Genomic DNA, 18,339 nt, shown 5'->3' on the forward strand with positions numbered 1-18,339 from the left:
TAATTTTGGTGGGCGGGGGGACCACACTCCTACGTCAAGTTGCAGTCGGTCTGAAAACTGCTCCAATTGGTCCACCGTTTTTATGTTGTTAAATTTTAAAAAAAGGACTGTGTGTGTGAAGCGGAGGCCAGCTAGTAGACCGGCGGGGTTACATGTGTTTATATCACCCCAATATGACTGTCTATACACTCTACTTACACACATGTCTGTACAAACAGCTTGAAAAGTAGATTTTTCACCATAGGTGCCCTTTAATATCATAGTTTAATGGAACTTTATGCTGGTGAATGCAATAGTATCTGGATGCAGCCTTTATGATGCAAGCTGAAATTGCATCATGATGCAATGTCAGACACAATGCACCTAATGGAGTGAGTGACGTCACTGTGATGGGTAGGGTTAGGGGTGGGGTAAGGCAAGCGCATAAAAAAGCATTGGATGCAGCTCAGATTGCACTGCACCAGGTCTGCATCCAGACCCCTCTCGGTGAATGTGTAACAATTACAATGTTTAACCAACAGGTGGCGACAAACAACCATTAAAATTATGCCACTGAATAGGTTTTCAAAAATGATCCACCCCTAATAAAACATGAAGTCTTATGTGTGAATTGTTGAAACATTCCAGGTTTGGTGCATTTCTCACAACACTAGTGCATTTCTCAAAACAATTAGTACAAACGGCAAAACCTAGTTGATAACCTGCAAAAGCGTGTCACATGCTCAATATGGAGAGCTCATTCCTCAAAAGCAAGTACTGATGTCAATGAAAGCGTCAGTGTCATCAAGATTGGCCTGTTTTCATCATGACAGTTTAAAAGTCAGATTTTGGTGACACTTCCTGAAAATGCTCAAGACAGCACTGTATATTATTTGCACAGCTATTTGAAGACTACAGTAAAGTTAGACATCACTGCATTTAGTGAGGTATCTGAATACAAGACACTGAATATGTATGTTTCACATGTTTACTGAATTTGCTCTTTGCAATGCTAATGTATTCACAGCAATGTGCAGAAAAATAAACACCCTTATTTACAACAAACATTCTCTTGCTTTGGGTAGAGCTGTGCACAACTGTAACCTGCTGGAACTGAACCTACAGCATACACAGATCTGTAAATCATTCATCAAGTTGTTCAGTTTAGAAAACATTTTCAGGAAAAAAAAAACATTATTGTTTTTATTTGCTCGACAAATTTTGACAAGTAGTTTTTGTATGCACAAACTTTAAAGTTTTGTATGTAATGACTCGAGTATTGAAATGAGGACTGTTAGTTTTATATAGAGTGACTATTCAGCATTTACAAGTTTATTTAATTTTGACTGACATGACATAGGCGAATGATAATGGTATAAACAGCAGAGTTGAATGAAAGCAATTGATGCATGTCCAAAAGCATTTGCAATTTGTTGGAAGGAATTAAAAACTGCTATGATACAAATGACTAATTGTTTAGATAAATGCATTAACTGTTGTGAGAAATGCAGCAAAGCCACTGAGAACAACTGTAATTGAAAACAAATATGATCTGTTGTACAAGAGGTTACATATCTGTATTTAGCATTATCAGCAACAGTAGCAAAGATTGTTTTTCCTATTTAATAGTTAAATTTTTTTAGCTGGTTCTTTATTGATTTATTCAAATTACAGCTTCTAAGTTCTGTATTTGTTTAAAGCAGTGGTGTTTGCAGTAATATTTTTGTATAAATGGAAAGCAAATGACAGTTGTCACCTCCCTTTTTTGCTGATTCAAAAAATGACTCGATCCGTGACTCAAAACTATAGTGTGATACGAACCGTGAGATTTGTGAACCGTTACACCACTACTGTTGATATTGTCATATTTAATGATATTGTTACATTCACAAATTTTGTGAAGTCATATAGCTCTGGAGTCTGGATTACTTGAAATAGCGACTACAAGTCTCTTTGTCATCTTGACAAGACAAACGCTGCTTTCACCTCGACTGAAATCTCTCCTCTTCTTTCAATTTAATCGGACAATGAAAGAGATGAGACGTGCTTATATAGCATGCTTTTTCTGCAGAGACGTGACTTTTTTCAATTGCAAGTGCAGAGAGCAACGGCAAAAACACAACAGACGGTTAAAACTTGAGCCGTGTCCTGCACATGAGCTAGAGTGTGATCAAGCCTTTAGAAAACCATTAAGCACAGTTTATTTCACTTCATACCATTCTGTGCTTGTAATTTGCTTATTTTAATCTATGCAGATGAACTGCAAATCATTACAGTTATTTTACAATAATTAACTATTTCCAAACACAGCTATTGATGTCATCTGGTGTATTAATATTCATAACACATTTACTGTTGAAGACAAAATTATTCACCCTCCTGTGAAATATTAATTCCTTTTTAAATAACACCCAAGTGCTGTTTAATAGAGCAAGGAAAATTTGCACAGTATTTACTAATATATCTTTCTTCTGGAGAAAGCCTTTTAGTTCGGCTGGAATATAAAATACATCTTAAAAAAAACATGTAAAATTAGCTACGGTCAATATTATAAGCCCATTCAAGATTTTTTTAATTGGCTACAGAACAAACCACTGCTTTCCAATGACTTGCCTAATTAACCTACTGTGCATGTTAATCTAATTAATCTAGTTAAGCCTTTAAATTGCGCTTTAAGCTGAATATCCTGCAAAATAACTAGTAAAGTGTTATGCTCTGGCATCATGACAAAGACAAAAGAAATTAGATATTAAAAATACTGTTTAGAAATGTGTTTAAAAAAGCATTTGTTAAATATATGGGGAAAAATCCCAGAAGTAGTAAAGGAATAATGTTATCTTTAACTTTATATCGCAGAAAAACTAAATATTGTGATTTTTTTTTTCAATTCATGCAGCCCTAATGAACATGCTAATAAAGGAAGCTCAGATATTCAGTCTGGCCGTAAGCAACAGTGCAGTAAATGCATAATCCAGATCATCAAACATTAATTATATTAAGTAAATTAATGCATTCTGATTCATATTTTCATTACCTTGTAGATTTGAATACAAAAAGTGAAAACATTTGCATGCATTTAACATGTATTGATCCTCTTCTGATATTATTAAATAGATCAGGGGTTCCCAAATCAGTTTTTTTATTTTATTGATTTTCTCGGGTAATTATCTATGACCTAAATGAAAGCCTGTGATTACATTTAATTACATCATTTAATTGCAGCTGAATTTCACAATTTTCAAAATATAACATTGTAGTTTGTATTCTAATGGTATGGCTTCCGCTACATTCATTCTTCCATGGCGGGTCGCCAGGACAAAGTTCATCCTGCCACGGCTACATAACAGCTTCTCATTCAAAACATTTTATTTTTTAATAGCGGGTAATCACATCTCTTCATAGCATTCGTTTAGGTCATCAGCTCTTATCAAGGAGGGAGTTGTCGAGATCTACCTGAGGCTCAAGGCTCCCCTCTCGCCCTGCAAATGGGAGGGAGCCCAGGACTCAAGGGCCTTTTGAGCTCAGGGCTCTCTCCCGTGACAGCATGCCAAACTTGCTTATAATCAATCATCAGCTAAGTGTGAACTCTTGAAAATGCAATTAAATCCTAATCTAATCATGACAAACTTTATATTGCTGGAAAGGCCTCACATTTGTGAATACATATTTACCTCCTTTTCTTTCTTTCTTTTTTACATAAGAAGAGTATTAGATTAAAACTTATTTACTGTCACCCTACAATCTGTGGAACCATGATTACACTAAAAAAATTACAATATTGTAGTCTTAAAAAAGCAATCATGACAAATTATATTTCATATTTTATATATCATTATATTTTAAAATCATTAAAAAGCTTAAAAAATTCTAGTTTCCATATCTGGTGGCAGATTTTTGATTTTGAGAGATATTAATGAGCATCAGATATTTATTAAACTTAATCTCATCAGACTTTTAAAGCATTAATGTTCCACTGCAATAATACACGTGTCAACTTTTTGGATTCTAAATTAAAGTCAAATATCACTAAATTACCAATACAATTTTAGAATTTGACGTCTACTTTACTAATATGACCAAAAGTATTTAAAAAAAATATTGTTCATATCCCTTATAACTAGCACTTATGTGGTCACCAATGTAAACCAAATGCCACCTGGTGGTCATGTCTGGTACTGTACACAAACAAAATGCTACTGAAAGATAATTTTTTGGTGAGATCAACTTTAAATTTTGAATAACTAGTTTAGACATTTGACTGATTTTAGGTTAAAACTGATTTTGCACAAATGACATATTTAATAATATGTAATACAATATACATTTACTGTGTTATTATTGTCATGAAACATAATTGCACATACATATTTTTTATTTACCTTTTTTAAAGGTTTTCACTTCAGCTACAATCTGACAGATATCTTATTTAAAAGGAGACCAAGCATGAATCTATGCAGCAAAACATTGAAGATTGACAATCATTTTTAAGTTGAACATGTCATATGTTTAAAAAGAGGACAGCGTTAATATAGACGGAGAAAAGATCAATTAAAAAGTGATACGAATATTTCAGATATTGACTGTACATGCATGAGATCTTCCTCCCTATAGATGTGCATTGAGCTCAGGACTGTACATGTGTGTTCGTCTGTGGATGTAGAAGCTGATGGTGTGGCTTTTGCACTTCTCCTGTCTGTATACATTTAACTAAATGATAACACTACCTAACAAAAGTGCAACAAATAACTCGACTTCTAGTTTATTATTTTGAAAAGTATCTGAAGGTGGATTTTTCTGATAAATCGTGTTGATCTGCATCCCAATCATCACAAATACTACAGAAGTCCTACTGGAACCAGCATGGAGCCAAGATTCTCATATAAATCAGTCAAGTTTGGTGAAGGAGACATCATGGTTTGGGGTTGTATTCAGTATGGGGGTGTGTGAGAGATCTGCAACATCAACAGCCTGAGGTATCAAGACATCTGTGCTGCCCATTACCTTACAAACCACAGGAGAGGGACAATTCTCCAGCAGGATAGCGCTCCTCATACTTCAGCCTCCACATCAAAGCTCCTGAAAGCAAAGCTGCTCTAGGATTGGCCAGCCCAGTCACCAGACATGAACATTATTGAGCAAGTCTGGGGTAAGATGAAGGAGGAGGCATTGAAGATGAACACAAAGAGTCTTGATGAACTCTGGGAGTCCTGCAAGAACGCTTTCTTCGCCATTCCAGATGACTTTATTAATCAGTGATTTGAGTTTGAGCCTCAGCTGGGTCAGGTGGCATTTCTATGTGGAGTTTGCTTGTTCTCCCCCCGTTCATGTGGGTTTCCTCCGGGTGCTCTGGTTTCCCCCACAGTCCAAAGAGATGCAGTAGGTGAATTGGGTAGGCTAAATTGTCTGCAGTGTATGTGTGTGAATGAATGCGAATGGATGTTTCCCAGTGATGGGTTGCAGCTGGAAGGGCATCCGCTGCGTAAAAAAAAACGTGCTGGATAAGTTGGCGGTTCATTCCGCTGTGGCGACCCCAGATTAATAAAGGGACTAAGCTGAAAAGAAAATGAATGAATGCACTTAATAAGTTCATTTGAACTTTTTAAAGTTCAGCTACAATCTGAAAAGGGTCTTCTTTAAAATGAGACCAAGCATGAATCTATGCAGCAAAACGTTGAAGATTGACTGTCATTTTCAAGTTGAACACGTCATATGTTTAAAAACATTACAGTTTTAGCATAGTTTAACCCTTGTGTGTGCTGTTGGGGATGTTTTCATCCACTCTTGGGTGATTTTGAGTCTTAATTTGGCCATAACTTTCTCTGTGAAATGCAAATGGACTATTTTTTTTGGTGACAAATCTTATTTTGACATATTTTGGGTAAATGTTTTGGCATTTTTTAAAAACTTGACATTTTGAAATCGCAAATTCCACCTCAACTGAGAAAACCAGCAACAATCAAGAACACATGATGATCTGCCGTCATGGCTTTGCAATCAATAAATGTGATTATAATGGAAGTCAATGAGGCAAAAACCGCACCAACATAACCAAAGGGGAGTCAATGTGAACAGCACACAAGGGTTAAAGTTAAAAAGAGATGAGAATCTTTCAGATAATGACTGTAGATGTTCCTCCCTATAGACTGTACATGTGTGTCCGGCTGTGGATGTAGAAGCTGATAGTGTGGCGTTTGCACTTCTCCAGTCTGTATACATTTAACCCCTGCTTTGTGCATGGGACAATGGCAGACTCCTCCCTCGCTGCTGACCCGGGGCTTTTGCTGGGCCCTTTGCCAGGGGAGGCTTTAAAAGGGACCATGCACATGCCCAGCTTTCACTCTCACATCAGGACGTCCCAAGGGCATCGAAGCGAGGTGAGTTCTGCTCCGCTACGGCCCCCGTTTCTGTCCCCAAAAAACCTCCCTCATTTATTCATACTGACACCGAGAAGCCTTTGCGTTTGGTCTGATAATGTGAGAACGGCTCCGAAAAGTTTGCACATGCTCAAACTGAGGATTTTTGTAGTGTTCATGTTGCTTTTTAGAGATGTACAGATCGGCTTGTTAATTTATTATTGATATTAGTTACGTTTTTAATGTGAGTTTTTAATATTTTGATAGTAGTTGTGTTTATTTTGAGTTTTGTTTTATTTTGATTGCAGTTATGGTTTAATTTGAGTTTTTTTTTATTTTTATTGCAGTTATGTGTTTAATTTGAGTTTTTTTTATTATTTTGATAGTAGTTATGGTTTAATTTTTTTAATCTTTTTTTTTTTGATTGCAGTTATGTGTTTAATTTGAATTTTTTAAAAATTATTTTCATAGTAGTTATGGTTTAATTTGAGTTTTTTTATAGTAGTTATGTGTTTAATTTGAGATTTTTTTATTATTTTAATAGTAGTTATGTGTTTAATTTGAGATTTTTTTATTATTTTAATAGTAGTTATGAGTTTAATTTGAGATTTTAAATTATTTTATTAGGTTTTATGTGTTTAATTTGAGTTTTTTTTGCTTTTCTTCAAGCAGACGAGATGACTCACCACTGCACCAAGTTTTCTGGCCATTGGAAGGTATGTATGACAGGCATAAAGAGATGCATAAGATCTGAAAGACGTAAATGCTGTCATCTGCAAGGTTTTGCTTGTATTTGATTAGTATAATTTGCATTTTTAAATCGATTAATTTTGCATGATTTTAAGGTTTATTGTGAGCCTTTCTTTATTTTGCTTTTGTGTTGGATTAAATTGGTGGTGTTTTTGTTTGCATTACATTAACATTTGCATTTTTAGGAATGATTAAGGTTTAATGTGAGCATTTTTGAATAATGTTGTTTGCATAAAATTAAAGTTTTAGCATTTGATTTCTTTGCATGAAACGATTTATTTATCTTCTTGTTGTTTTTTGCAAATTGCTATTATGAAATCACACTTAAAATGGTTGTATTTTGCATGAAATTAAGGTTAATTGTAATATTTGTTGAATTTTCTTTTGAATTTGAGATTTTTTTGCATGAAATTAACATTTGCTGTGTTTTGCTTTCTCCATCGTGCGTGTGTTTTTGCATTAAGATGTTAAGTTAAGATGTAGTGTCACCTTTTTTGCAATGTTTTTTTTTTGCATGAAATTAACATTTAATGTGATCTTTTTTGGATCTTTCACATAATTAATTTGATTTATTTGCATGAAATTACTAATTTATTTTTTACAATTTGTATTATGAAATCACACCAAAAAAGTACTCTTTTGCATTAGATTAAAATGTTTCTTTTGGATAAAATTGTATTTGCATGAAATTAACAATTTGTCTGATGCTTTTTCGCAGTTTTGCTTTCTCCAGCATGCATGTGTTTTTGCATGAAGATAAGATGTAGTGAGATTTTTTTTTTTGCATAAACTTTTTTGCCGTTTTGCTTTTTGAGTACGAAATTAAGGTTTAATGTGAGCATTTTTGTTATTTAGCATAAAATTATAGTTTCAACTGACTCTTTTTGCATTAAATTAAGTTTTAATGTGATCCTTTTCGCATCTTTCACATAAAATTAGAATTCATTTTTTTTGCAAATTTCTATTTTGAAATCACATTTAAAATTTTTCATATTTTGCATGAAATTAAGTTTAATTGTAATATTTGTAATTTTTACTTGACTGTAAAATTAACATTTGGCGTGACTTTTTTTGCAGCTTTGCTTTCTCCATCATGCGTGTTTTTGTATGAAATTGACATTTGCATCTTGCTTTTTTGTAGAAAATTAAGATTTAATGTGAGCAGTTTTTAATTGTGTTGTTTGCATAAAATTAAGGTTTAATTTTATAACAAAAACTGACTTTTATGCATTACATTAGATCTTTCTTAGATCTTTTACATGAAATTAAGATTCATTTGATTTCTTTGCATGCAATTATTGATTTATTTATTTTAAAAAGTAATATTTTGCAAAAAAAAAGTAATCTTTTACATGAGATTTAAGTTTATTGTATGATTTTAAATTTTTATTTGCATAAAAATTAACATATTGTGGCATTTTTTGCAGTTTTGCTTTCTCCAGCATGCGTGTGTTTTTGCATGAAGTTCAAATTTTGTGTCGTCCTTTTTGCTTTGCTTTTCGCATAAATTTAACATTGTGTATTTTTTTCTTTTCTAATTTGTACTTTTTAAAAAGCTTTTTGAGCTGACATTTTTTGCATAAAATGAATTTATATTTAAATTCTTTGCATATTTTACATTTTCTTGCATAAAATTAAGATTTCTACATGATATCAACGATCCATGTGACTTTTTTGTATTATATATATATATAATATTAATAATAATTTTTTAAATAATTTTTGTTAATAATTAATAATATTTTTTTGCATTAATTTCAGAATTAATGTTTTATTTTGGAGCGTTTATTATGCATTTATTTTTTATTAGGTTTTTTTTTTTTTTTGCATGAAATTAATCTTTCTTGTGCAATTGCTTTATATTTTTTAGCATGAAATCAAATTTTCATGAGACCTTAATTCACCCATGCAGGTCACTTAAGTTTACTATTTATGTACAAAGACAGTTAAAATGTAATGTTAATGTGCTTATCTGTGAACTGATTAGTTACGCTGTTATTTTAGTATACTTTAAAAACTGATTATAGGAACTGATCAGTCACAGTGTTTTTTGAGTATACTGTATAAAGTGATTGTAAGCCTTTGTTGTTTCGGAAAACACTGCTGCCGTTTTTCTACTTCAGAATATAGGACTGCAATTATTGAGCTAATTAAGTAAAGTTTGTTTTACTAAAATTAAAAACAGATGCTTTTATCCATCTTTTTTTAATATAAGAGATAGAGCCAAATTTTTAACGAGACTTCTGGTATCATTATTTTTAGCTGTACAAGACCACTCCTTTGGCTTAAAATTGTTAACAAATATTTATTGTATATTCTAAAAATATGTGGCAAGCAGAATGCGATCAGTGCCCAAATATTAAAACCCAGCCATTAGTAGGAAGAAAGTGAATTTGTTCTTTTGATTTAAGCTATAAGGTCATTTATACAAGATGTCTTATAGGAGGCACTAGATTTACTGGAGACACTAGATTTTACATTTAACTTGGATACTCCAAAACAGTCCAATAAAAAATTCCAGTCCAAAATAAAAAATTAAGGATTAATGTGATTTTTTGTGTGTGTGTGCATCTTGTACGTAAAAATGAAGGTTTTGCATTACATTATGGATTAGATTTTTGCATGAAATTAGGATATTTTTTCATTTACAATATTTATTTAGGTCTTTACAAGTCACACTGTTAAAAAACATATTTGGCATGAAATTTAAGTTATTTGTGAGATTTTTACTTTACTTTTCTTAAAGATTAAATTAGGGCTTTATTTGACTTTCCTATGAAGTTAATATTGTCTTAACTTCACGACTTTCCCTTGAAGATAAGATTTAGCATGGACTTTTTTGCATGAAATTAACATTTAGTGTGACTTTAGCCAAGTTTGGTCTGTTTTTGCCATGAAACAGCCATTGAAGCTGATGTGGCAGTAAGCTCAAAACTCTCAATAACAATTCTTCCTACATTAAGTTAACTCATTATAGGACACTAATTACAATACTCAATGGAAATTCCCCTGGAGGGTTATTAGTGGTTATTACAAGACACCCAAACAGGGGTGTCCAACACAATTTACCTCCAACAAACCTGCCTGGAAATTTCTAGTATACCTAAAAATAGCTTGATTAGCTGGTTTAGGTGTGTTTTATTGAGGTTGGAACTAAAATATGCAGGACACCGGCCCTTAATAATCAACGTCAATGAAGTTACCATATATGGTTCTTCTTCATCCAATAAAGGGTTAATGAGTTGTTATAAATGTGAACACAGGGATTCGCATTGCTAATTGTTTATAATTTGTAGGCTACTTAGTGTACATCCCGTGTGTGCCCACATGAAAAACATACTATAGTAAATATAGTAAATACTGTTTTTGAGCCATACTATAGTAAAGTGTATTATACTAATTAACTATTGTTCAGTTAATACTTAATTATTTATTAACTGTAGTGAGCTGATAAACCGTAATAAATTCTGTAGTTTACTTTAGTTTTTACTACAGTAAACTGTGGTGTGTTGTAATATAATATATCGTATAGTTGTAAAAAATGACAGTATTGTGTCATTTGTTTATATTATTATAGTTGTTGGTTACCATAGCAACTATAGAATCGTCACAACAGATTTATTTTTTATATTACTATAGTTGTTGTTACCATAGCAACTGTAGAATCGCCACAACAGATTTATTTTTTATATTACTATAGTTGTTGTTACCATAGCAACTGTAGAATCGCCACAACAGATTTATTTTTTATATTACTATAGTTGTTGTTACCATAGCAACTGTAGAATCGCCACAACAGATTTATTTTTTATATTACTATAGTTGTTGTTTTCCCATAGCGACTATAGAATCACCACAATCTATTTATTTGCTTATATTAATATAGTTATTGGTTACCATAGCAACTATGGAATCACAACAGTTTTATTTGCTAACATTACTGTAGTTTTTGTGTTACCATAGCAACTGCAGAATCACCACAAAAGATTCATTTGTTTACATTACTATAGTTGTTTTGTTTCTATAGCGACTATAGAATCACCACAACCGATTTATTTGCTCACATTACTATAGTTGTTGTTACCATAGCAACTGTAGAATCGCCACAACAGATTTATTTTTTATATTACTATAGTTGTTGCTTTCCCATAGCGACTATAGAATCACCACGATTTATTTATTTGCTTATATTAATATAGTTATTGGTTACCATAGCAACTATGGAATCACAACAGTTTTATTTGCTAACATTACTGTAGTTTTTGTGTTACCATAGCAACTGCAGAATCACCACAAAAGATTCATTTGTTTACATTACTATAGTTGTTGTGTTTCTATAGCGACTATAGAATCACCACAACCGATTTATTTGCTCACATTACTATAGTTGTTGTGTTACCATAGCAACTGCAGAATCACCACAACAGATTAACTCAAGTACTTTAATATAGTATGGTTCTAAAACAGTGTATATTTAATAAACATTACTGTAGTATTTTTTCACCTGTGTGTCTGTTCTCCAGCATGCACAAGTTTGACTTTGCGCTTGAAATCTTTAAAGGTGCCCAACCTCTGTCTTCCAGATCATCGTGTATGATGAGGAGTGCTTCCAGGGCCGTCATCATGAGTTCACCTCCGAGTGCTGCAACGTGATGGAGTTCGGCTTTGAGAGCGTGCGTTCACTGAGGGTGGAGAGTGGAGCGTGAGTCTTTACACTAGCCATTTAAACACTTTAACTCCATTACGAAGTCAAAATTATTCACCCTCCAATTATTATTTTTTCTCTTTATCAAATATTTCCCAAATTATAATAAACAGATTCTGGAATTTTTCAGTTTTTCCTCTAATATATTTATATATTTTTTTGTAGAAAGTCTTACTTGTTTTATTTAAGCTAGAAGAAAAGTAGTTTTTAATTTTTTAAAACCCATTTTGAGGTCAATATTATTAGCCCCTTTAAGCAAGATTTGTTATGTATTGTCTCCAGAAGAAACCACTGTTATACAATGACTTGCCTAATTACCCTAACTTTACCCTAATTACCCTAGTGAAGCCTTTAAATGTCACTTTAAGCTGAATACTAGTGTCTTGAAGAATATCTAGTCTAATTTTATGTGGTCATCATGACAAAGAGAAAGGAAAACAGTTATTAGAGATGAGTTATTAACACTATTTTGATTAGAAATGTGCTGAAGAAAATCTCTATTGAACAGAAATTGGGTGACAAAATATCCAAGAGGACAAAATATCCAGCTATAATTAGGTTAATTTAGATCAAACTATAGTGTAATTTGACTTTACTTTAAGAATATATGTATTTGCAAACACCTATTTTAGGAGAAAAGTGTCTTGTGAATACCTACGATGTCAATCGGTGCTGTAGATCAGCCGGTTAGACTGTTGAAGGATTTTCCCGCACAAATTGATTGGCGCGATTATGCGTTCACAATGGTATGATCCGTTATAGGGGTGGTCAAATGTATATTTATAGTATCTATTATTGTAAATATAATTAGTATTATTTAAAATACAGATGAAAAACACTTCTTCGTATTATTAAATAACTGATCTGTTTACATTTTGTTTTGATGTCCTTCTGGGGTGGATTAAGCTTTAATTAGCACGGTTATTAATCCCCCCTGTAATTCGCACCATGATCATATCCCAGACAGTGCTTAAGTGCCAGAAGTTAAACACGAACATTTAATTCTTTGTTTTTTCAGTCACTAATCCTAAATATGAGCAATGGTAGCGGTGATTCTTGGCTTTGTGTAACAACCGTGTCCTTATTCTGTGTGGCATTCATTTATATGACCTTAATTTGATCAGGCAGGTCACTTAGGAAAATGTTTTGATGTTGGGAGGATGAGGTCGGGCTGAAATGAAACGCTAATGTGCTCTAGCCAAGAATTCGTTTTGAAGAAAAAGATTATTGAAGTGTGATTTACAAGAGCAAATTAATTCAGTCTTTCTACTTCACATTAACTGTAAGGCATGGAGTTACTTTTATTATTATTTTTCTTTATTTTGTAGCTAAGGAAAATGTTTTATTTATTTTAAGCATGTTTTAATATAATATTTATAATTTGTTTTATTATTTTACTTAATAAATAACATCTAATCATGCTATTCTGTAAAATATTCTTTAAAGTAGTCAATAAACAGACTATTGGAGAAAAATATTAGGTTTAATTTAATATTTCTTTATAATTATTTAATTTCCTGGGGTAAATGTTTCTAATATATATATATCTTATTTACACTATTATAGTATTATGTTAATATTTTAGATAAGCTTTCACAGTTTTTAGTTGTTGGTTTATTATTTTTAGATTAAATTTATCCCATTATGTTTTTGTCATTTTTATGTTTATTTCATTTTTTGACATTTGATATTATATTTTATTTATTATTATTTATTTCACTTAATTTTATTCACACCATTCATGCTTTATATTTTCTTGGTAAATAAGATTTTATTTTAGCTTTATTTTGAATCAGTATTGAATAAAATAATAATAAATAATAAACAAATAAAGAATATGAATAACAGTAAATAAATATTTAAATAAATACATGTAAAATATATTTAAATATAAATTAATTAAGATAAATTTTAAATAAAATTACAAATAAATAAAAACACACTGTTTAAAACTGCTTTTTAGTAACTTTCTTGGACATAAAATCAGAAATGTACTAAGAAAAGGTTGTTTCTGTGTAGTTTATTGTTGAGTTATTGCACAGATGTTTAACCGCTGTGTGTTTCTCCACAGGTGGGTCGGTTATGAGCACGCTTCTTACCAGGGTCATCAGTTTGTGCTGGAGCGTGGAGAATATCCTCAGTGCGACTCCTTTGGAGGAAGCAATGCTTACCACATCGAGAGAATGACCTCCTTTAGACCAATCTCCTGCGCCGTAAGTCCAGCTCAGCCAATCACAACACACATAAACTCACACAATAACTGCTATCAATGGGTTTTGGGCATTGCTTTGATCAGATCAGAGTGAATATTAAAATGTATTTCTATATAGATCTAGCTGATTTTAAATGTACAATGCAAAGTAAACATGACAGTGTTGTGAGAATGGAGTGGTTGAGGGTTATTGCACACATCGTTAAGTGTAATTAGTAACAAAGTTAGTTGGTTAACTTTATTTGTCGCCGTAGGGAATTTTATTTGCAGCATACACCCACATTTGGTGATTTTACATTAAGCATTTATATAAATAGATCAATTTTATAGAAATAAAGTAACTTGTTCATGTAATTAAATTACTTTTCTGCTAAAAAAAGATTGTCTTCTTATTTTCAGGTCATTTAATTGCAGTTACTTATAACTTGCTTGCCTTAAATACTGTGAAGAAATGTACCAGTTCTGATTAAATCAATTCAGAGAGGCAGAATAACTGTATTATTTGTTTTACCACTAGATTAAGTTGAGATTTCAGTAGATTTTAGGTGCAGTAGTGAGTCGATTAATTAAAGTTAAGTTACTTTTCAGACAAAGTAATTAAAAATGTAATTTAAATATAGTTTAATTTATTATATAATTAGTAATAAATTGTTTTTTGAAGTAACTTACGCAATATTGCATACACTCTTATTTTAATTTATGTTCGCATTTTAGCCATTTACATTCTTCATAACTGTAAATAATAACCACCAGATGTTTGTGTTGTGGGTGGTTGCCAGGGCGTTGCTATGCATTTGCTACATTATTTCAAAATGTTCTACATGTTTCTATGGAGATAGTACAGTGTTCTAAGAGGTTGCTAGGGAGTTTCCAGGTGGTTAATGGTTGCTGAGGCATAGCTATGTATTAATTACATTGTTTCAAAATGTTCTACATGTTGCTATGGGTATTGTACAGTGTTCAAGGAGGTTTCTAGGGAGATTCCAGGTAGTGGGTGGTTGCCGGGGTATTTCTATGTGTTAGTTACATTGTTTTAAAATGTTATACATGTTGCAATGGGGGTAGTACAGTGTTCTACTAGGTTGCTAGGGAGTTTCCAGGTGGTTGGTGGTTGCTGGGGCATCGGTATGTAGTAGTTACATTGTTTTAAAATGTTCCACATGTTGCTATGGAGATGGTACAGTGTTCCAAGAGGTTGCTAGGGAATTTCTAGGTGGTGGGTGGTTACCGGGGCGTTGCTGTGTATTATTTACATTGTTTCAAATTCTTCCATATTTGCTATTGAGATAGAAAATGTGTTCCAGGAGGTTGCTAGGTAGTTACCAGGTGGTGGGTGGTTGCCGGGGCATAGCTATGTAGTAGTTACATTGTTTCAAAATGTTCCACATGTTGCTATAGAGATAGTACAGTGTTCCAGGAGGTTTCTAGGTAGATTCCAGCTGGTGGGTGGTTGCCGGGGTAATTCTATGTGTTAGTTACATTGTTTTAAAATGTTTTACATGTAGCTACAGATATTGTACAGTGTTCAAGGAGGTTTCTAGGTAGATTCCAGGTAGTGGGTGGTTGCCGGGGTATTTCTATGTGTTAGTTACATTGTTTTAAAATGTTATATATGTTGCAATGTGGATAGTACAGTGTTCTACGAGGTTGCTAGGGAGTTTCCAGATGGTGGGTGGTTGCCGGGGTATTTCTATGTGTTAGTTACATTGTTTTAAAATGTTATACATGTTGCTATGGGAATAGTACAGTGTTCTACGAGGTTGCTAGGGAGTTTCCAGGTGGTGGGTGGTTGCCGGGGCATAGCTATGTAGTAGTTACATTATTTCAAAATGTTCCACATGTTGCTATGGAGATAGTACAGTGTTCCAGGAGGTTTCTAGGTAAATTCCAGCTGTTGGGTGGTTGCCGGGTTAATTCCATGTGTTAGTTACATTGTTCTACAATGTAGTTAGTTATGTGTTCTACAAGTTGCCATGGAGAGAGTAGAGTGTTCTAGGAGGTCACTAGGGTGTTTCCAATTGGTTGCTAGGATATTATCAGTACATTTGATTGGTCCGAAGATTTGATGAGAAACTGAAGTATGAGGTGAAGTTAAAATAAAATCGTTGGTTCATTTAGGTGGAAGTGGCAAATTGAAAGATTGGAATGTTTATATCAGGGTTATGTCTTCTAAATGTGAACGTTGTCACTGTACTGAAGCACACTAGCTTATGGATATCGTTAAAACTAACATACTGATACAACATCTACTTTAAAAACTTTATTTTCTATTTATTCATCTCTCTGCAGAACCACAGGGAGTGCAGAATGACCATCTACGAGAGGGAGAATTACCTGGGCCGTAAAGGCGAGCTGAGCGACGATTATCCTTCCCTTCAGGCTATGGGATGGTGCAACAACGAAGTGGGTTCTCTGCGTGTTCAGTCCGGAGCGTGAGTATCTGTTTCTGCTCTATCAACACTATCCTTGCCAATTCAGAATTAGTGGCTAATGCATAAATTTGCATCTCATTAAACAGTTTAGCACAATTTGCTTATCTCGATCTCTGGTTGGGATTAGAATCTGGAACTAAAAACAATATATTTTTTAGAATGACTTTTGTTTTTAAACTAAATTTTTTTTAAACTCAGCAGATTTTTATAATGAAATTTACACATTTTTTTACTACTACTCTTTTACTTATATACATATATATATATATATATATATATATATATATATATATATATATATATATATATATATATATATATATATATATATATATATGTATATATATATATATATATATTATTTCAGTGTGTAATTGGTATACATTTGTACACTGTAATTCTAATATCTTAGTATGATTTGCTCATCTCCATCTCCTGTTGGGATTGACATGTGAAGCTTTTTTATTATTTTATTCTCTGCAAAAAAAGTATATATATTTTTCATAGAAAACTCTAAAATAGATATAAATAATGTGCATTTTTTATTATTTATTCTCTGAAAAACAAAAATAATAATAATGTTTTTATTTTTCCTAAAAACTAGCATGTGGACTGATTTTTATGACTGAAATGTACAGATTTTTAACTGAAAACTCTCAAAGGTAAACAAATATAATGTGGAGTGTTTATTAGATTTTTTCTGCTAATATTTGAATATTTTTCCCCTTTTTTAAACTTCGTGACTAATTCATATGAATGTGCATGATCTCATTCATTTATTTTAGTATGATCTGCTCATCTCCAGCTCCAGTTGTGATTAGAATGTGGATCTTTTTTTTTTTTTTTACTTAAGTACTTCTCTTCTGAAAGGTTTATTGATTTTTTTACTGAAAACTCTAAAATACCTTAAAAATAATGTGCTTTTTTATTATTTATTCTCTGAAAGACTGAAATAATAATAATGACTCTACTTTCCTATGATATTACTGAAAACCCAGCAAAATGTGCAAAAACTAGAACGTAGACAGATTTGTTTTACTGAAATTTAGATTTTTACTACAATCTTTTACTGAAAACACTCAAAGACATGAAAACAAAAAGAAAATGTTCTTTTTTACAAGCTTTTTCTGCAAAAAAGAAAATAATTATATATTTTTCATATTATTATTTATGAAAATTATATTAATTCATTCATTCATTTTCCTTCAGCTCAGTCCCTTTATTCATCAGGGATCGCCACAGCCGAATGAACCGCCAACTAATCCAGCATATGTTTTACTCAGCGGATGCCCTTCTAGCCACAACCCAATACTGGGAAACACCCATACACACTCATTCACACACACACACACACTCATACACTACGCCCAATTTAGTTCATCAACTCCCCAATAGCGCATGTTTGGACTGGGGGGGAAATATACGACTGAACTCTATGAATTTGTACAAATTGGCCACAAACTACTAAAAGTAGAACAGTTTCATGACTCTCCCTGTGTGATTTCGGCTTCACTCCTCATCTCTGATCTCCGCTTGTCTATTTTTCCCCCCGGCAGGTTTGTGTGCTACCAGTTCCCTGGTTACCGTGGATACCAGTACATCATGGAGTGCGACCGCCACTGTGGCGAGTACAAACAATTCCGTGAGTTCGGTTCTCATTCCCAGACTCCTCAGATCCAGTCCATCCGCCGTATCCAGCAGTAACGCATCCCTGCTCCCTGCCAAATCTCTCATGCCCCTTTCTGCCCAATGCTAAATAAACTGTCTTTCTAAAACCTCACTGACCTCCTGTCATACATCTGTGTCCAAACACTCAAACACGCATCTGCTGAAGCCTCACAGAAACGCAGAGGAGTTTTGGACACTTTCAGACTTAAAATAGGGATATGGTGTGCATTTAATTACACA

General features: G+C 32.8%; 1 protein-coding gene across 2 annotated transcripts; it reads left to right on the forward strand.

Moving 5' to 3' along the window:
• The first annotated feature begins 6,315 nt into the window (after positions 1-6,315).
• cryba4 (crystallin, beta A4) lies at positions 6,316-18,211 on the forward strand. Of its 2 annotated transcripts, none has more exons than XM_087269488.1 (6): positions 6,316-6,353; positions 7,002-7,048; positions 11,666-11,784; positions 13,859-14,000; positions 16,289-16,431; positions 17,988-18,211. In XM_087269488.1, exons 2-6 carry the CDS (start codon positions 7,010-7,012, stop codon positions 18,133-18,135), a joined length of 591 nt encoding a protein of 196 aa, XP_087125614.1. In that variant the 5' UTR covers positions 6,316-6,353; positions 7,002-7,009; the 3' UTR covers positions 18,136-18,211.
• The last annotated feature ends 128 nt before the right edge of the window (positions 18,212-18,339 follow it).

This window comes from Danio rerio, chromosome 10, assembly GCF_052040795.2.
Source record: "Danio rerio strain M-AB ecotype USA chromosome 10, GRCz13ab, whole genome shotgun sequence".
In the NCBI taxonomy this organism is placed as follows: Eukaryota; Metazoa; Chordata; class Actinopteri; order Cypriniformes; family Danionidae; genus Danio; species Danio rerio.